The sequence below is a fragment of the Salminus brasiliensis genome, chromosome 8, assembly GCF_030463535.1.
Source record: "Salminus brasiliensis chromosome 8, fSalBra1.hap2, whole genome shotgun sequence".
Taxonomy (NCBI): domain Eukaryota; kingdom Metazoa; phylum Chordata; class Actinopteri; order Characiformes; family Bryconidae; genus Salminus; species Salminus brasiliensis.
In genome coordinates this window covers 15071321-15092634 of record NC_132885.1, presented here as the reverse complement: position 1 = coordinate 15092634, position 21314 = coordinate 15071321, and the positions used below count along the sequence as shown (strand labels likewise).

At 40.4% G+C, this 21314-nt stretch overlaps 1 protein-coding gene across 3 annotated transcripts in view; it reads left to right on the top strand.

The window, feature by feature from the left end:
* Positions 1-21314, top strand: part of tanc1b (tetratricopeptide repeat, ankyrin repeat and coiled-coil containing 1b) — a 139048-nt gene that overhangs the window by 6779 nt on the left and 110955 nt on the right. For all 3 annotated transcript variants that reach the window (XM_072685746.1, XM_072685744.1, XM_072685745.1), the window contains exon 2: positions 4207-4300. In XM_072685746.1, the coding sequence (XP_072541847.1) occupies positions 4243-4300 (58 nt within the window). In that variant the 5' untranslated portion in view covers positions 4207-4242. The remainder of the gene's footprint in view (positions 1-4206; positions 4301-21314) is intronic.

Here is a 21314-nt window from a genome sequence, read left to right as displayed (position 1 = left end):
TTTAGTATTTTTTTGATTAATAAAAAATAAATAGAGTTTGGTTTGTGGAAGTAACATATGTCAAACACTGTTGTCTATTAACTAAAAAGAAAATCTGTGATAACCAAAGCAGAACTGTAAAATGGGTCAATTTTAAAACAACATTCTTGGTCATTTTATTTACACCCCCAAAGTTTATGTACACTCTGCCCACTAGCCCTAGTTAAAGCTGGCAAAGTGGTACAACGCGACGGCCTCTTGAGGAGAATATGGTGGTGTAGATGCTTGTCAGTTGTAGGAGAGAAGTTTTCCCAAGATTGTATAGGAGTAACACTAGAGAACATGCAGATCACCACCAGACTCTTGATATTGCACGATGGGTTGCTACATGAACCAGGGGTCACTAGAAAGGCTAGCTAACCCTAGCTTGGAAAAAGCTCCCCCAAAGAAGCACAGCCGGGAAAAGCGCCCTTCTGGGAAGTGCTCACAGATAAACCCGCCAATCTGAACAAAGCTTATCTATTTATTCACAAGCTCATCATAAATGGAAAACCAACATGCTTCATTCGGAGGCAAAATAACATAAAATAATAGTTGTGTAAAATCATATCTGTGTATTTAATTTTATCCAGTTTTGCAGTAAAATTAATAAAATGCAGGTCTTGTGCTTTAGTCCAGTTTGCTCTTCTTAAACAGTTTGCTCCTCTGTTGAAAAGACACATCAAACTAATATCTATAAATTAAACATGTTTCTTAGTAGTTCTAATCTGCCAGTTCTGATTTGATGGTGAATTTTCAGCAGGGATGTTTTTAGAAAGGCATGGCAGTTTGTGATGCAGAGAGGCCAGTCAAGGCCGCTCCTTCAGCTAGATAATAAACACAGCTCAGATAGCAGTCCCCTTTATCAGCACGTGAGAGATAAACCCACTATATGGCTGCCAGGCTACCTGTTGATCTGCTCTTAGATTCTCTCCTGAGGAGCTTTTTCCCCTTGAAGTGCTCAGTGTTCCCACCTCCCTCCTCCTAGGACCTTATCGTTTTTTGCGATGCTGATCTGTCTGTGCAGCTTCTTTGTGCAGAAAGGAGAGACACATGCTGATTTAATTAGGCTCCTGGGTCGAATCAGGTGGCTGGGGAAGGCAGCGAGGGATGTGCTTCTCTTGCTCTCTTTCTTTAGTCCATAAAACGGTTCACTTCATGACTTTATATACTTCAGAGTTGTTTTTACATGCACTTTATAAAAATAAAACCGAACTGAACCACTTTTTAGATCATTTTCAGTGAATAGGAACAGTTCCCCATTTGTGAATTATTAGGACATTTAAACAAGTGATGCGTGCTAGATTGGCTGTATTGCTTCTTTAACTGTAAGAAATGCATAAAACTCCTGCTCTTCCTCTGTTTTTCAATGGCATGATACCCCAGTACCTTTTGTGTTTATACATCTGTGATCAAATGCATTTCTAGGGTGTAAGGATTTGGCAGCCGCTGTTCACCTGGCTGAGGGAGAGACAAAAGGAAAAAGAGCAAAAGAAAAGGAAAGAGAGGTACACTGGAATGTGTGGTACTGTAATTGCCTCCATGTGGTTCACATTTTTGTCTTTTTAAGAGCTTGACTACCATCCTGTAAGCATAACAATATAGATGGAGAAGCAAGCTGGGTGCAGGAGCTGAGAAAAGCACAAGTGTACTGTTATATTAGGTGCTATAGAAATGCATAATCAAGGCAATCTGTAAACAAATGCTGTTAATGACTGTCGCAGTAGATGTAGATATGTAGTATTGTCAGCTTGTTTTGTTTGTTTATTTGAATACAAGCGTTTTCCTCATGGGAACTGCTCCTGGCTCTGAGTGCCTCAATACTGTATGAACGCAAGGAATTTCCTGTCCTCCTCTGTTCTTGGTCTAAATGGGAACTGATTGAAAGGATAAAAGATGGGTAACATGCCAATGCAATCAAAACCAGACTTATTTATAGCTGAACAACAAATGTTGATGCTGTGCAGATTGTTTAGCACATTCAGAAACCAAAGCAAAATGTTCTCATCAGTGTTATCTGGAATACTCTGTCCTTAAGATATTTTGGGTAAAATAACATGGCTTAGTTGTCTTCTTCTCTGTTCTTCCCCAGGAGTTCATCCAGCTGAACACTGCCTCAGTAGGGGGTACTTTTGTAACTGCTTGTCCTAAGCTGTTTCTGTAAGACTCAAATTAACCCAAGCAGACTGGACAGACTCTTTTTACAAGGTGGAGATGGAATTCCTCATGTCTCAGTAGCTGCCAGACTTCTCTTTAGGCAGGCGTCTCAGCTGCCAGTTTCAATTCTACAGCACTTCTTCAGTTAGAATGAGCGGCACGGTAAGCTGGTAGGACATGGAGGGGGGAACGCGTTTTATTCATTTATTTAGTCAGTGGTGTTTTTTAGGTTTTTCAGACATTTGCATTTCTCACTCACTGTTCTGAAGAATCAGCGGATTTTATGTATTCCTTATTTAGAGGTACTTTATTCACCTCATGACTCATGTGGATTCTTTTGAGCTGAGGTGTGTGTGTGTGTGTGTGTGTGTAAGGGCAGGATGAAAACCCTGCAGTATGGGGGTACTTTAGCCTTGCTGTAATCAGATCCTAACTGTAACACTTGTAAGTGTTAAACACTGGTCTCAGATTACCATTAAAAGTCCTCTACCATCATAGTAGTTCAGTAGCTTTGTAAGGGCAGCATTTGTAGACCGGTCTGGGTGGGTCTGCTGTGTTTCTCACACACAGGTGTCGAAGTGGGGAGTGTGCTGTGAAAGTGTTGTGTGGTTTTTCTGCATCCTCGTACAGAATGTCTACAATGTTCACACATTGACAAAAAGCTTTCATGTGATGCAATTGAGGGTATTTTGATTATATGTCTCTTATCTGGATCTTGGCTTTTGGAGCTTTTAAATTTTGAAGGGAAAAAAGTGACCGAACCACACCCCTGCTCTACCTAGCCACCACCTAGACCCTCTCAGACTAATGTGCTCCAAATTACGTTTGAAGTATGGACATTTATGAGAATTTGCTAAAAGAAAAAAAAGAAAAAAGAAAAAAAAAAGGATTTTAAGTTGCTAGGTAGGAGGTTTCATCCATCTCCTTCAGTTTTTTTTCTCCCTTTACCTTTCTCCACGAATGGACTCCCATCAACTCCTGCTGTGCTGTATTATCTAAGTGGCTTGATCGATGAGTTTCTCCAAGTCTCTTGAGAGTCTGCTGGCTTTTTCATGCTTGAGCTGAGTGTTCAATTCTGCAGCGGGAGTTCAGCAGGGTCTCTGAGTATAGACCTTCACCTACACCTTTCAGATGCACTTTGAGTATAAGCCTCAGTAATAATTAATCATTAGTGCTCAAGCAAAGGCAAGAACCACACAGGCAGAGGCTTACTCTATTATATTTTGTGCAACACAGTTCTGTGAAAATTGTAGTTTTAACTAGGTAGTTGGACAGTATGATCAAATAAAACATTCTTGTGGTTTAAAAAGGGTAACAATAAATGCATCGGACTGAACGTACTGATTTTGACTGCATTTTTGTGTTCATTTTTAATATTTTATTAATGTACATTGTCAATATTTATATATTAGCCATATGCTCAAAGTGGTTGGTGGTATTACTGTGCTTGAGTAATTAAACAGTGACCAATAAAACTCAGAATGTTTTTGATTGATCATGAACATGGCTGTGCAGTCATGCAGCTCCATTCCCCTTTTAAAAAATAATCAAGCCAAGAACCTGATGCACTGATGCAGTTCGAAGGCAAAGACAGGCTAAAACGATAAATTCACTTTTTTAATGGGTTTGACCCTTTCAGTTTGTCTATTTGAGCTAATTCAAGGGAAGAGCAGACACGGTGTATAGAAATGTTCCTTTTATCATGACGAGTGGCCTTAAAGGCTCAAGTTCAGCCGCACAGCATCAATTAGATGTGGAATGCTGAGAATCCGACAGCTTGTTTTCCGGCATAACAAGATAGCGGAGTGGAGCTGTTCTGTCTAAATATTGGAGCATTCTTTCCGTACTGGCCTGCCAGAACTCACCCACTGGATTCTGAGTGTGGGAAATATCCCAGAATTCCTCCTGCAAGGGAATTATGAGGATAATGTAGTATGTGTCAGCAGGCTTTTTGCTGATGGAAAAAAACTATTGTCAATCTGAATCTTGAGCCATTATTGACCCACAAAATTGCCTTCTTTGTGCCCACAGGGTGAATAAGAGTGAGAAGATTGCAGAGGTGGCACTATGTTTAAGGCAGTGCTGAAAATGAACAGAGAAGGGAAGGGGAGCAAGAAGGACACAGGTATGTGCAAACTGGAAGCATGCTATGTTTAAGTATCTTTAAAAATGTTATTACAGTATGCAGATTGGGACAGTGCAATGCTCTGATGTAAATTAGACTTACGAGGCCATATATGGGAGCTTTACCTATCAAACATCCACTATAAAACTCACACTACTCCACTTACTGCTTAGTTGTATGTTGATATACAAAATGTATGTTAACAGTATGTACTGTGAATATAGAGTATTGTGATACTATAAGACATCCTACTGCAAGTTTACTCTGAATTTATACTTATTTTTAAGGTAACTACCACACATAGACTGTATTACTGGACCTGTTTCTACAGTTCATAAGTACAGAAGGTGTTAAATTGTAGGAAACTATGCATATAATCGAAGTCACTGTATTTTCAACTCTCATATTTAAACGGCTGAGGTAAGGTCAGCACTACAGTGGCTTGCATGCATCTTAGTCTGCATCTGGCTTCTGATAAGTGTACCTGGATTTATTACCTCAGCCTGCAGACTGCATTTCTGTCTCAAAAACAGGTGTTCAGGTGTAGATGAGAATCAGGTGGGAAATGTTTGTTGCCCAGGTGTGTTTGTTTGGGATCACTCCCATGATGTTGCCATGGAGCAGGAGCTGCTCGTAAATCTCTTACCTGGCTATAAATCATTTCCCCTTTCCCCATCTAATCTGAAAGTGGGGACTTCCAATTTTTTTTTTTTTATATATACAGTTCTACCATATAAACTCTAAACAATAGCAAGATAAAACCTGACCATTTCTAATCTAATTTATAGATTTATGCATCATCTTAGTTTATTTTCATGAATTTTTTAAGTTCAGTTGACTTGAGCTTTTAAACGAGTGGTCCAGTGAAACATGCAATCTCTTAGAAACCTAAAACCAGCTATGAGTCATCTTTGTTCTGCAGGTGACTATGCTTGTGTGATCTAAACCCTGTGGAGTTTTAGTTCTAAAAAGTTTGCTCTTCTCCACCAGAATAGCTCAGGCTTCGACATGTCAGCACTGAATGAACTAATCACTAATAAGAACAAAGTGTGTCTGGCCTGCCCAGACAGCCTCTACCTTCAGTGCTATGTTGCTCACACACCTACCTTTTTATGTGGAACCCCTGTGTATGACTTAAAGATGTGTTTAGATTTCTTGGCGGTTTTGGCTCTTTAGAAATGAACCCTGGTGTGATTGCTGCATTAGTGTGCTCAAAGTCGATTAAGCAGACCAAACCCAGGAGGAACATTTGTTTTGTCCCTGTGTAACTGCTTTATGTATAAAATTTAGAATTTCTGATGCAGTTTTAAAGCATGAATGTATGATCACATTTTCTTGAGCTCGCAATCTGTAATTACAGAATGGATATTGTGTGTTTTAAACGAGTCAGAGGTCCGTTCCCCTAACGTGGTAACTCACTTGAGGCAGTGAGTTATACTCACCTTGCTTGACCCTGTGAAAAAACCATAGTAACACAGACTCTCATGACAGAGTATCACAAGACATGAGTAAAATCCAGGACCTTTGTTTAGGTCAGTCTAGTTTTGGTGGACTATTGTAGGATTATTGTAGTTACCGCTGCCAGATGTATGTTGTTAAATCTCTACAATCTATTGTGATCTTTGACATATGACTTTTGTTTACATCATTTGGTTTGATGTCTAACTCATCAGTGTGAATGTTAAGTGAGCCCAGACTAGGGGTGTGTTTATACTTGTCAGCTTTGGTTCTATTAAAACAAATCCTGGTGCAATTGCTCTAATAGTACAGCTTGTTAAAGTAAGCATGAATGCTGCCTTTCGTACTCTGGTGCGCACCCAGCAAGCAGACCGAGACCACCTGAGCAGATGGGCGTTGGTCTGTTTCTAACTCTAACTCTGGTGAGGTCCATTTGAAGTATGAACACAATACGAGCCAAACATACAATTGTTCATAGGCACGGGGTCACACCTGCCTAGATGCTGTGTACAAAAGTTTGTAGACCTGCTCATCCATCATGTCTTCCAAAACCATGTTTCTAAAGTCCTACATTGCTGTGAAGGCCTTCACTAAATGTTGGAACATTGCTGTGAGGATTTGAATGTATTCAGCCACAAGAGGATTCGTGACCAATCTGACATTTCAAACATAATTCAGTGAGGTTCTAATGACTCCGGAGAACGCCACTTCACAGCTCCGTTGTACACTACGGCCTGACGCGGACTGTGTCCGCAACCACACACTACCACGCTATACAGTGTTTTAAAACTAGCCACCGCTAGATTTGCTTCATTAAAGAAAAGCCGTGTGTGAGTTGATATGCAGCCACAGTAACATTTAAATTTTACAGCTTTAACACACATTGTTCTGTGAATGAATCAGCATGATCAACATTGTGGTTTAATACTGATGTCAAGACAATAAGATTTCTTAAGTCTTAAGGATCCAGCGGTTCGATTGGTGCATTATTGTTTTCTCGCTAATTATTAGGTGACTAATGCAGGACCTGCGGGCAGACCCCTAATTGCTGCCTTTTGTCACACATGTGTCATACGTCACCCTATTTTTTTCTTTTGGTTAGTTTGCAAATGTCAGCATAATCGCAAAGCAAACGGGGACTAAAATGCAGCAATGTATCATTTTCTTGCTTGGTCCGAACTACAAGTATAAACACACCCTAAAATCCAGCAGTGTATAATATAGAGCATACAGTGTATAATTGTGTGCTTTGCTCTGGACAAAGGGAGCCAATCTACAAGTGTAAACGCACCCTTAAAATTAAGCCTAAGAAACAGGATCCAGCTCTGGACTTGTAGACCTCTAATCTGAGATGCCTGACCCAGCATTCTTTATAGATAAACTGAGTAGTTTCTTGCTCTAGTTCCGGAATAGCATCACACGGACCCTCTTGGAAAGCACCAAGTTAATCCAATCAAGTATACATGGCAGAATTCCTGATATCCTCTGAGAAATGATAGTAACATGCTGGCCATGAAAGATTCACAAAACCTGCTGCTCAGTACCGTTCATATCTTCTAATTCTAGGCCTCTAAGCAGTCTAGTTACTTCCCAGTTTGCTCTTATGTAAGATGATTTCAGTAGTCATGCAGGAACAGCCCGCAGTTCTGTTACCCTCACCTTTTTGGTGGTTATAATCTGTCATGTTAAAGGGAGGGCTCCTTCTTCCAGTACACTTCTCCTGTCCGTCTCTGTCACTCCTTGTTTCTCGCTCTTCCCACTGGCAGAGAAAGCCTTGGCCCATCTTCTTGCAGTTGCTTTGAATTAGTAGGAATGTCAAGTTTCTTCTGCTTTTGAAGTGGTGGGCACTGTAGTTATTTTACAGGCTTCCACTGGAAGGTTTCTATTATAAACATTCAGCTCACTCAGTGATGTAATGGGAATACAAATTCGAAAAAAATGTGTGCATCCACATTTTATCAGGTATCCTTCACATTTGGTCTATTTTTCTTGTAGATTGAAGATCTGAAGATTGGACGCCTACGGGCAAGTCTGCACCTGGCTAGATTCTGTCCTTGCTTTCTATTGGGATACACAGGGCAATGCTAGCTTGGAAGTCACACTTGGATCTTTTTAGATTCTGTAGTGTTTTAGATTTAGCTTAGGCCTGCATACATTCTCAGGTTGGATTTTCAAACTGTCCAGCACATTCTGTGATAGAAGTGCTTCAGAGCTTTTTAGTTGTAAAACCAAACTTCTCTCACAAGACTTTCAAATAAAGTTCTTGGAAAGTACAGTGTTAACCAAATTAAGTACACATGGGAGCGTTCTTAATGTTATCTGAGGACTGATGGTGACATACTGCCCATAAAAGATTCACAGAACCTGCTGCTGAATCTCACAGTTATCCAGAAAAGCCTGCAGACTGTGAGGATGCCATAATACCCCGTCTGTTACAATGCAGATTGCACTATAAACCCTGAAACTGCTAGAGCCTGTGTGTGAGCTCACACTTCAGTTCCACACTCATAATGCTGTGTCCAAAAGTTTGTAGACCTGCTCATCCAACATGTCTTCCAAATCCAAGGTTGTGAAAAAACAACCTACATTGCTGTGAAGGCCTTCCACTAGATATTGGAACATTACTGTGAGGATTTGAATGTCCTCCGCCACAAGAGGATTAATGACCAATCTGGCTCATCCCAAACATGTTTCAATGGGGCTCTAATGACTCCAAAGGTTAGTAACTACTGAGTTCAGTTAATAGCTTGTGTGGGTAGCTGATGTAAGATGTAGCAGAAGTGGCAGTTAGCACTCTCCACATTTGGCTTTCAACTGACTGGCTTTATGTGACTCAGAGGAAAGCATGGGCTTTCACACTTCTGGCTGCTGGGTGGGAATTGGATATCACTAAAAATTGAGGAGGAAAAAGCAGATGAATAACTAAATAAGCTTACAATTTTGGGTTTATATAGGGTCTTATAGGGTTTTGCTGGTGTGCACAGACAGTTCTCTGTGTTTCTCCTCTGTGGCCCATATAATATGGATTACTAAAGCATTTTGGTTAAGGCATTTAATATCTTATATATTGATCATAGCCATTTTTCGTCAGTAGCATGATCTTATGAAAAGTGCATTAAAGTCTCCTGGCCATTTGTTATGGAGCAGGGTTGCAGCAGAGTTGCCTAGATTTTGCTTACATGGCTGAGACAGTGTGCTGCTGGGATTTTTAAAAGAATTGTGGAAAGTTTGCTCCTTTGCCAGGGACCATAGCCATCGGCCTGCTTAAGGCAGCTCCAAATCACACCGGGATTAGTGCAACTAGTGTAACCGATTTTACTCCTTTATTTTTGTGTAATCATCCTTTAAACTGTGTGGCGGTCCACATATTTGATCAGCGCACATCTGTTTAGTTGAGTAAAGTATTGTTTTAGCTGTTAAATTAGAGTTTCTGTTGTATTTACAGTGATGTGTGTCCATTTTGGTTATGGCCTTATTGAACCCAAGGTCTGCGCAATAAAGACAAAATTTGATCTTGCCTTCAGGGCCGACTGACGGATCAGTTTCTGCTTGTGGCATATAGCCGTCCTTAAATGACATCCTGCAAAAGTCTACTTTCTTTGCCTGTTTCACTCAGAACTAGTATCTAATATCTGCATTAGGTTCTGTTTAAATTAGAAATTTCAAATTTCAAACTTTTATCAGTTCCCTCTGAAGGATCGTGGCCTAAATTCAAAGGTGTTCGTGTTGGCCTATCTTATGCTGTTGGCTATGCAAAGCTTAACGGCATGAGGAAAGGCACCTGTAAATGTGTAAAAGTGTGTGTCCTTTTCTTGGCCAGAGGCCTTCCAGAATGTCATGTTCCCATTCGCAGGATCTCAGGCTTCTGGAATCCTCTCAGAGCACTGGCTAGTTCCTGGCTAGTTTTGAGAGATGAGTGTCTTCAGGTGAGTTCAGTGTAGCCTGCTGTGCTGTAATCTTTAGGGAGTGTCTCTGCCAGCCTTCTACTCACAGAGTGGTTATTACTGTAGTGTGTAGGAGTTGCAAGGCTTGCCACACTTGCACTATGACTAGCTCTGCTTATCTGTTTCCCACTCGTTAAATCCTACCCACTCAGTGTTTAGATTTTTTTGTCTGTCCACTTCTCCCTTGATTTGATTGTCTGTGTTTGTCAGACGCACACACAAACACTTGTCATTACGTCAGTGGAGACTGCAAAGTACCACAAAATGATACTTTGGTCTCAGCAGTGTTTGCTTGAGGCCTCCGATACTCTTTGTTTATCATTCCATTTGCTGTGCATAATGTCTTTGTCAGTAGTGATTTGACTGTGGTGTTGACCTTTCTGTCATCTCTCAGAGCAAGATATTAAATCCAGATATTTTCTTTAACCGCAAAAACTATAGTGATGTTCCTGTGAGTTCAACAAAGAAACACTAACATGGGTCAGCTTGTGTCCGATCTTTTGTAACTGTAGCATTTTTGAAACAGAATAAATGCTGTGGTTGCTGTCATGTTAGGGTGACTTGACAGAGATGCTTTAACTACAGCGCTGAAAAATGCTCAGATGTGGTTTTACAAGCCTATATACAACCCTGTTATTTTGCCTTAGAATGAGTTCAGACCCTAACTGTGTCAAAAAACCCCTATGTGCAGAAATCCGGATCACTATATAGAGCGCTATTATAGAGAACAAAATTCCACAAGGTACTGAACAGTTTCATACATGTCGTTATGTATGTGACCTCATGTGGCCATGTCACTCCACTGCTGCGTTCTCTTCACTGGCTTCCTGTAGCTGCCCGCATCAGATTCAAAACCCTGACGTTGGCCTACAAAGCCCAGAAAGGACTAGCCCCTCCAGACTTAATGGCAATGGTCAAAAGCCGATCCGCATCAAGAGCCCTTCGAGTTTCAAGTACAGCTCGGCTCGGCTCGTCCCGCCATTCCTCACAATCCACGGAAGACAAGCGTCCAGACTTTTTTCTGTCCTGGCACCAAAGTTGTGGAACGAGCTTCCCCTGGGTGTCCGAACGGCTGAGTTGCTCGCTGTCTTCAAACGCAGTCTGAAGACCCACCTCTTCTGAGAAAACTTGGGCGAATAGCAGAGTGGTCTCCTTACTGACTTGTGTTTAGTAATGTCTAAACTTAGAGGTATCTTTGAATTTTTAGCCTTTTCAAACTAGCTGAGGCTTTTCTTGGGTAAATAGCAAAGCACTTTTGTAAGTCGCTCTGGAGAAGAGCGTCTGCTAAATGCCTTAAATGTAAATAGTCTGACCGTTTTTAGAGAAGCTTCGCATCAATCTTCAAACCAAAGTAGTAGTTCACTATGTAGTAAATAAGGCACAGTTTCAGACACGGCTACTGACTTTCCTTTTATGGTGGATTCATGAAAAAATATAAATACAAACATTTTTGTAGTTTTCCCCCTTATTGGATGGCAGGGTTGTGTGGTTAGCTATCTGAACAGATTCTAGCCAGTCAGCTGGATTGGCTTTCAGTTACTCCAAAGGCATCTTTGTGATTGATAACCACATTGCTGCATTGCTAATGGTCAGCTTACCGTTTGCTTTTATCCTTGTATCCTTGACTGTATGGCTCTTGCTAGTGGGCTAGGTGTATGTACATTTAACAGCATATAACAGTCTGTAGTTATGAGTTTTGGAAATGACCTGTTTTGCAGCTCTTTTGAATGAGAGCTCAAGAGTGTTTGAGGTTCATGGTACATCACTTCCATGGACCGAGCTCTCATTATTCAACTATGTCCAGCTAAGTACAGTTTCTATTAAAGCACTTTTGAGTGGTGTGTAACGCCTGGTCATATGCACACACGGACTAGACAAATACCTGTTGCATATCATAAGGGCAGTATTTTTAGTGTGAATAGATCAGTTCAAGAGCCTTTGATATTGGGATAATGTGTGGAATGCAGGAGCCCTGATAATACGTATTAGCTTAGTGTGGTGTCTAGGTGCGAATGGCAGTGCTATCAGCACAATGTGTCAAAATTGCCCTTTTGAAGTGGTTCGACATTTTAGGTAAATTATTACCTTGTTCATCCTGGTCACAGTTTAGCCCTGTTTATTTCAATCATACATGCGCTTCTTTTTACCCCATTGAACTCTAACACCTTCTTATTGTATTAATTTAATTTTTGCAAATTTTTACTTTTAACTCCACTGTGTGTGTGTGTATACCACTGTGCTGAAAAGTAGAACATCACTAAACCTACATAGTCTTCAGTAAGAGGTCACTGTTGATTCAGCTGTGTGTGTGTGTGTGCATGCTTAGCTGCTGCAGTCTGTCTCAGCAATATGTTCATGCAACAAGACATACCTGGTTTCCCATTGGTTGGTTTGCAGCCAGACAACAAAAGAGACTGAAATCCTCCTCCTCCTCCTTTGATGTGCTCAGGTTGATGGACATACTAGCAATACTGATGACCCTCAACGCTAGAATGCTAATTAAAGAAAACATGGCAGAGGCTGTAGGAATGGTGTAGGAGGAAGGATGGTGGAGAGAGGGATTGTGATTAGGTGACTATGAGATTCACAGAATACTTTTACAGAATATTTTTGGCCTCTTGCTGTTTGTCATGTTTCAGTTCACACCTCAGGAGAGTTTATCTAAAACAAACGGATGTGAATACTCCAGGAATATGTGAGGTTCTAGGTCAGTAGGTTGACGACATATTCATTGAACCAGTTTGAACTAAACTCTTCTGACACAAACACAAAGTTAATATGATTGTTTTTGAGGTGTAAGATCAGAACCCCCTCAATCCTTCTGCCTGCCCTGACTTTGCTGTAATCTGCGCAGGGCGCTCAGTGACTGCGCAGAACGCTTGGTGAAATATTAAACAGTCAGGGAAAACCAAGCTGCCCATAAGGCCTGTTTTTCTGGTTCACTTTCTTCCCAGCAACTTTTTCCAGTCCCAATGCCACTGTCTCCTCCCTCTCGGTCAACTGCCGCCTGCAAGCAGGAGTCGGGGTCTGTTCTTCAGAATGCTACTTTCTCTAACGTACTAATGACAGGACTGCTCTTCCTCTCAGAGGGGTCTTCCTGTAAATGAAGAGTTTTATTCCTAAGTACACTGCAGTATTACCGCAAAAACAAAAAATGGTTAACCAATAAAATAAACATTTTTATGGAATTTTCTTTGTCTTTTTCCATATTTTTTCTGATGACTAACACATCTTTGCGGTTAGCTTGTCTGGGGAGGTGTAGACGCCAGTCCAGCTCCAGATTGTTTGGTCTGATTGATCTGGTGGGCTTGTTTACAGCTTTTTGATTGAATGTGTTTTTTGTTTTTATATAGCATGTTTTTTTTTTAACATCAATTCATGTCCTATAGGAATTTAGGGATACTAATACACTAGTAAAATTTTGAACCAACCACATAGTGTACCATAGCAAACACCCTGACAGACACCCTAGCAATTACCTAGCAAAAGCATTTTACCCTAGTGACTTACGCCTCACAAAAATGTACTTTTCGTCATGAAATTCCCATGCCTGCTTGTTCCTGTGTTATAGTGACTGACAGTGGTTGAAGCATGTAGTTGATGATGTGCATTCTGACTAATCTTGATGTTCAAATTAGTGAGTGATGGTTTGGTTAAGTGCAGCTAAAAAAAAAAGAAAAAGACTAATCATTTTCATACAGTGAAAAAGACATAACACTTAGTTTTTAAAGGCAGCAGCACTGCTTCTAGAACAATGTAGTAGCATATAGAAGTGTACATGTGTGCTGCAGTAGATGAGGAGAGGGGGATGTATCTTTTACGTATCTTTTACACATCTTTTTCTTAGACTTTTCTCCTGCATGGTGTGTCTTCATGCTATCAAGTTCAGTTAACACTGCAAACAGTTATTTATTGTTTTTGCTAACATTACGGCACAAGTACGGCACCTATGTTCACGGTAACAAAGTAACAACCCCTAGCATGGACAAAGTAAACTCTCACTTTACAGCCCAACTGTGTAGTAGAGTATTTCATGCCCTTGGCCACAGGTGCTGTTGTAAGGCTGAAAATTTGTGTCGTTCATTGGGGACAGCTGTGCTATCCACTGTGGATCCTGCAAAAGCACACACACACACACACACACACACACACACACACACACACTTATATATATATATATATATATATATATATATATATATATATATATATGCCTGCTGCTGGTTGTGGCTGTACTTACAAGCTAGCTAAAACATCACAATGATATATTTATGGCTTTTCAGAGCCAGTGTTCTTATCAGAGTAGACCATCTGTACTGTTGTCATGTACTTATTCTTTTGTGTTCCAAAAAAAGAAATGAACCAATTCATCGTCTCTTTTTTTTTTTTTATCAGTCAGGTCAAAGGTGAGTTGACTTTGGGAGCAGAAAAAATAAATTGCTTTATGGGAGTTTCTTAGATGGGACATGGCAGTAAATTACCATAGCATGATCCTAATGGACCAGAGCAAGACCATGCTTTGGAATACTGAGTTAGGAAAAATTCACGCCGTGGAAAAAGATTTATTTTAAGAAACATAAATGCTATTAGTTGTAGATTTGGCAACTACATTTTATTCTTCAAGAATGTCAAAAAACATGCATACACAAGTCTTTTGCATCCCAGATTGGAATGACTTCACCTCTCTGTGCCAGGCCCAGACAGGGAAACAAACAAATAAACTCAACCACATAGCATTTGTGTGGTCCAAGACTGTTTCTGGATACCTGGACCACAAAGGCAGTCTTAAGCCAGAGTGCACTGTCACTCAGCTACTCTCCATGGTGGATTGGAACTTATCAGTCAACAGCCATTCATCCAGCATTCCTCATTCCACCGCAATCAGCACACTGATATTTTCAGACCTTAATAACTCCAACTACAGTGACTAAGCTCTTTGTCTTTCTCCATTAGTGCTTCTCCTCTGTGGAGCTCTGCAACTTTCCTTATCATACTGTTCTTCGCACTGAATTACCTTTGGTATTTTCATTATTGATGTGCCATGGCGGGCTGCTGCTGCTGGTTTTATGTTCCTTTGGGCTTTTAATATTTATGGTACTCATGTCAAATATTTGTTCACTGGTTTTCTGTCTGGAGGTTGGAGAACACACACAGTATATTTCAGAAGAAGCTCTGCCACCTCCCTCCCGAAGAAGAGTGTTGTCGTAATAATGCTCACCACAGGACATCCAAAGATCGAGAATAACTGCGATCTACCCACTTTGCATGAAGTTGTTTAAAGAAGGGGATTTACATTTTTACATTTACAGCTCTCACTCTCTCTGGCACAGTTCCTTCCATTTGGTTCCAGTGGTGGAGAAACCTGTTCCTAATGGCTGAACTCCTGACATACTGTACACAGTCAGACCAAACAGCTAGACTTGTCGTTTCCCAGTTAATAGTTTCTTTGAGTAGGTGTTCTTGGTGTCTTCTGTAGAGCCAAGTCTAGTTTTGCAGATCAGAGAACAGTGTGATTTTGAAATGGGTTGATGTTAGGGAGGCCCTGATCCAGTGGTTCAGGGTCGGGGCAGTATTCAGGCAGCACTTGCATTAATCAGATTTCATCTTTTAAGCCTAATCCAGTTCCAATTCTTTATTTTTTACTGTTACAGTACAATGCCCTCTGGCATCCTCTAGGCAACATTATTGTACACAATGTGGACAAAAGTATTGGGACACATGTTTATTCATTGTTTCTTCCGAAATCAGGGGTATTGGAGTAACTGTCTCTACTATCTAAGCTTTCAACTAGACATTGGAGCATTGCAGTATTTGATTGCATTCAGTGACAGTACTGGAGGACTACCTCATCCCCAACTCATTCAAGATGTATTGGATGGAGCACCATCATTCCAGAGTACACAGTTCCACTGCTCCACAGCTCAATGCTGTGTTTCTTTCTTTCTTTCTTTCTTTTTTTAAAATTTTATTATTTTTTTAAAACCTCAAGCCCACGTCTGGCATTAGGCATGGTGCCAATACAGGGACTAGACAAGCGTTGTGTATGTGCATTTGCACATGTGTACCAAGTAGTCACACAGTGAGGAACCAAAAAAAATCCTTTATAGAAAATGAGATGCATCGACAGTCGTTTTATCACACCGCAGCCCTCTAAATCATAATTGAATCATGAGCTGCCTAGCGATTCCTACCCCCTCGTAACAATAGCTTTAAGAAAGTGGGCGGCCACAGAAGTGAAATTAACTGGTTGTTTATTTTACTGAGAAACCTGCAAAAAGAATGGGGTATACTTTCTCTCTGAGTACTGTCTAAAAATGGTGCTGGTCCGGTACAAAGGCTGTGCACTCCTTTCTTTATACGAGAGTTATGGGATCACTGATTCACTCCTTTTTTGAAATGTTGACATTTTCCTAAAAACACTGATGTAAATCATAGTACACAGAGTACCTAAACTGGAAATTACACTGACAGGCAGTGACACTCTATTGTTCTTGTTGAGACCTACTTGAGTATCTGAGCTTTCTGTACACCAAGAGGCAACCATTAACTGGGCGTTACTATATATATACACACACACACACACGTCCTTTGGTTTGGAAATGTATTCATGCTTTTCAGGTGTGTCCACACAAGGCCCACCCCAATGCTCATGTTTCCAGACAGGCAAAATAAAGGCACCATGGGAATGCCCTTGAATCTGGCCTGCTCTGTGTTTACAAGACCTTAGCACATAACAGACCTCAGATTCATGTTTTCTCTCTTTCCTTCCCTGCTCTCCACTGCTCTCCTCTTCTGCCAACAAATGAACCATATTTTGTTTAATTTATAACCGGCCTGTCAGGTTCACTGTTAAATTCTATAGTTGAAATGGGCTCATGTAACCATAAGTGCATCAGGCAATGTAATCCAATAATTCAGAGGCCTGTTGATAAAGCACTTGGAGAAAACCTGACAGTATCAGATCTCAGTCACCTGAACTTTCACCTCATTTCTGCTCCCTCTGTTACTGTAAATGCAGTGCTTATGATGCAGTAAATGGAAAGGGATGTATGTGAAATCCATTATTTTAATATAAAGCAGATTTAAGAGAAACACTTTGCGACTGAATCTTTTGCTATTCCATATTAGACACTGGAGCCTGTGTAACTCTTCATAAATGGGTTTTATTGTAAGTGGTGATTGATTCACTCAAGAACAGATCACAAGTTTTTTTTTTTTTCTTCATACTATTAGTTGCTGATGGATTCTCGTTCACAGATGGTCAGCATGCAAGCAGGACTGTGAAACCCTGGTGTCCATGACCTTGCAAATGCCTGTGTAGTGAGCGAGAGAGAAAACACAAGAGAAATGCCAAACAGATGAAGGTTGTTTCAGGATGGTGGTGGTGGGAATAAAGTGATGTCATTCTCTATGTCAATCTGCTCTTTAAAACCAGTGTTATCTTAGTTCTATGCTACCATGGGAGGAGGTCCAGTCACACTGGGAGATGGGTTAGAACAGTGTATCAGTGACCTGGTGGAGATTCAGGGGTTGTGTGTTTTGGGAGTGAGCTGCTGTTGACATAATTGTTAGTGGTGTGAAGGGCTGAAACAATTTATTGACATTTTTAATAGTGATAATTGTGGTGATTTATATAAATAATAGTCAATAACAAAAGACATAATTGATTAGTTAGCATGTTTTAATAGCATGATTTGCATGTTGTAATAATGTCACAGGACTGAAAGACCTATTCACACTAAGTTGGTTAGTTTTTTTTCCTGACTGAAAATGTATGCAGTTTCTAATTTGGTGGCACTTTCATACCAAATAGTTTTTTCCCCTATGAGCTCTTAAATTACCTTCCGTGCTCTCTAACCAGGGCCTGAAACTTCAGATTCTTAACTGGATTTTTTTAGATCACAATATCTAAAGACATGTTTTACTATATTTATCACAATATTTCATCATGTAGAAAAAATTCACCAACAGTGTAAAACTGCTATCCAAATACTCTTATTTGGTGAGTACAGTGATTTATACTCAAAATATGCTGCACTCCACAGATAATCAGTGCTTAGAGATATCTACGATACACTCATAAAAGCATATTGTGTACCATGATAACATTTCGATATAATATTGTCATATGGCCCAGCTCTACTCTTAACTCTACAATCTCCCACCTGTGTAACATAATTCATATTCTAGCTGAAACTCAAAAATGACCAAGGGAGTTGAAGCTTTTAACGCCTCTTATTACAGTCTTATTATGGTCCTAAGTGACGCAGTGACCACTTCAATGAGGATTTGAACTCAAAGGCTGTGTCTGAATGTCAGTGGAAGTGCAAGAACTGACCAGGTCTGCCTACTGCCGTTCATGTTCATGTTGCAGCATTAGTGAGAAATGCAATGTGATCATTCTCTTAGCTATTAGTAGTTAAGTAACCATATACATCACTATCTAAGCTCAGAAGTGTGACTGGCTAGGACTGTTTTGCCCTTCTGTTGTTGCCATGGCAATCAATGTGGCCAGATAGGAGTTTGCAAGCAAATACAACTAGAGTCTTACCATACAGATTGGATTTGGTCTCTCGTAACTTCAACCCACAGACTAGACATACCGCTGACATAAATCTGATTTAACACGCAGTGTGAACAAAGCCCAGAAGCACCTGAATCAATCAGCATACAGCTCCACTGCTTTCCTGATTCCCAGAGTTGTGTATTAGCATGCAGCAGGCTTGTTCGTTTTGGTCATGGGGTGGGGTCGCCATGCACACATTTCTGGGGTTTATTGAGTGTTTATAGAGTGTCGTAGGATGTGTTTTTAAGGCCTGATGGAGTGGACATATTTTGAGTGTTTTGTTTAGTTCAGTCACTGATTGCTCTGGTTCTCGTTAGGTGTTAATTAAGGCTGTTATGGGGTGTGTTCAGAAGAACAGTTGGTCACACACTGCTCTAATTAGTGTGTGAATTAGAGTGTGTGAGTTGGTGTGTCTGAGCGCACAGTCAGACACACATAATGCCTGAAGGAAGGCTCCCCTTTGATCTGCTAAACAGCTACTTGTGTGTAAGTTGCATTGGGGTCCAAGAGTCCATCCTGCTGGCTTCTAAGTGTCGAACCCCACTGCGCAGTTCAGTTTGCCTAGTTGTTGATTTTCCAGCATGGAGCTTTGTGTACCTCTCTTGCAGTGAAGACATTTATAATATCTGCATCCTGTAAAACAGAAGTCATGAGCAAGGTTCACATCACTCAGTATGTGACTTCTGTACACTCTCAGTGTATGGTTTTTATTGCCAAATGGAAGCCAGAAAGTCTTTGTAAGATGTGTTAGGCTTTGTAAGATGTGTTAGGCTTTGTAAGATGTGTTAGGCGTCCAGAAGAAAATAACATGAACAAAATGACTTATTTCTTTCTGATGAACAGGAGGACAAGATGTTAGGGATGCAGCAATCTGGACCAGAGCCGTTATTCAGTGTTCTTCATGGAAAAAACTATTGATGCTGGTGCCAGTGATGATGCCTGCATGCTGTTGCTGTCACGCAAAAAGCTTGTATTGCAGAAATTCCAGTTTTACAAAAGAAAGAACAAACATTCTTAACTTTCAGTGGAATGTATTTAAAAAGATTGAATTCCAAGTCATTGTGGGGCATTTCTATCGGTCTATTTATTATGCAGTTGGGACATTAAATAAAGAACAGCTGCCAGATTATGTGAAAAAGTGGAAAACCGCAAAAATGGAGCTACAAAGTTTTTGTGTGACTGTGAAGATATGTAGAAACTAGGGCTTAGCTGTATTAGCTGTAAAGAGGAGGGTAAAATGTCTTTCTATAGGGTTACAGATACAGATGTTACAGCACAGCATCCCAGCATTGCCAAACCTTCTGCAATTCTAAAGAACTAAAAAAAACTGAAATGTTTTGAAATGCATGAAAGTCCGTCTGTGCTATGCAATGATCAGGACCAATATAATTTCAATATTGTTTTGAATTAGGGTCAGGGCAATTCTGTGATGCAATCGACATCCTTGATTACAGTAATACGTCAATTTGCATAATGTGCATCAACAGTTTATGTTTTTCAGGTTTACGCTAATGGCCCTATGTGAATGAGTGTGTGTGTGTGTGTGTGTGTGTGTATATATAATTTCTCATTGTAAGGTTAAATTATTTTATAAAAACACCCTTTTATTCCATAGTTCCCTCCCAACAATAACGGAGCAGTTACATCAGTGGTTTATCCAAACGAGAGATAACAAAAAGGTCAAGAGTTCACTGTAGATGTGCTGTTAGTATCTTGAGTTGCTGTTGCTGTGCCATTCTCTGCTGCTCTCCTAAGCTCGCGAGAGGTGTGTCGGTGCTCTTTATCTTTGTGCCTGACTGTAGATGAATAGTTTACCTCCATTTCTGTGATCATTTAGGAGCATGACTCAAGTAATGGCCTCTTATCTTTTCTCTTGTGCTTTCAAAGAGAAGAGGAATAATGGGCTCCACACATCGAGGCAGTGCCCTCACGATAGGTCTTGTTTCCTGCTTTTTCTACCCATTGCCTTCTGGTATGATTGCAGCAGGGAAGGTCCAGTGATGATATTTTTATTTAAAGTTCTGTTAAGTTCTTTACACAATTGAGCAGACTGTCCTAGGAACTTCCCTGAGTTGGGGGGAAAAAGCTGAGATTGTCCTTTAAAACCTCACACATCAGCAGCACAACACTGTATTCCAGAATGGTGGTGCGTCTAAATGCAGCAGCCCTGTGCTAACAAAGCTACAAAGCTATTTTCTGTCATCTACAAACACAGCAGATGTGCAAAGTTTAATTATTTTCATTTAACAGTTACCCGTAGCCTCTTATCATACTGCTTTTTAAAGTGCCTTCCAGTGTTATTAGACATCAGGATGTTTATGAGCTTAGCTAGTACAATTATTTCCCTATGTTTCTTACTGAATGCTATTACACACTGAATGCAATTACACACTGAATGCCACACACGGAGTGATTATATTAATCACCCTCTTTTCGATATTTGCAGACTTGACCAATCACTGTTGTCTCTGGAGTTGTAAACAACAGTCTTATTTTTTTTTTCCAAAAGCAATTTAAACTGCAGTGTAAAAAAAAGCATTTGGTGCATGAAGGCCTTAATTCTAAACATTGTAGTCAACAGTGCAAATGCAGATTTTGTTGTACTTGTTTAATGACAGTGTTACGTTCCAGAAGACAGCATCAAAATAATGTAGATTTAGGTACAGCTTTGCTTAAAGGCCAGTAAAGTACTTTAGAATCCAGCTGCACAGGGGAGTCCCACCAGTTCTACTTAGACTCTTTGCTTATATTAGGGATTATGCTCCATCAGAGGGGCTTGCTCTGTGTGAGAATCTCCTCCATTTAAACACACTCAATAGGCAATAAGCCTCAGCAGAGACTACCTTTTGTCTAGTGTCAACTGTTGTTCTCGTGACCTACCCTGCCTTGTATGTAGAACCCTTACTTATTGGCCTGTGCTAATGTCAATCAAATTCTGCTATTAACCTCTGACCTTTCCATGGCTGCTCTAAGAGCCTAGCCCTGTATGCTAACACATCACCACAGCAACCATTGACCGTCCACCACCCTGAACAGGAAACAGGAG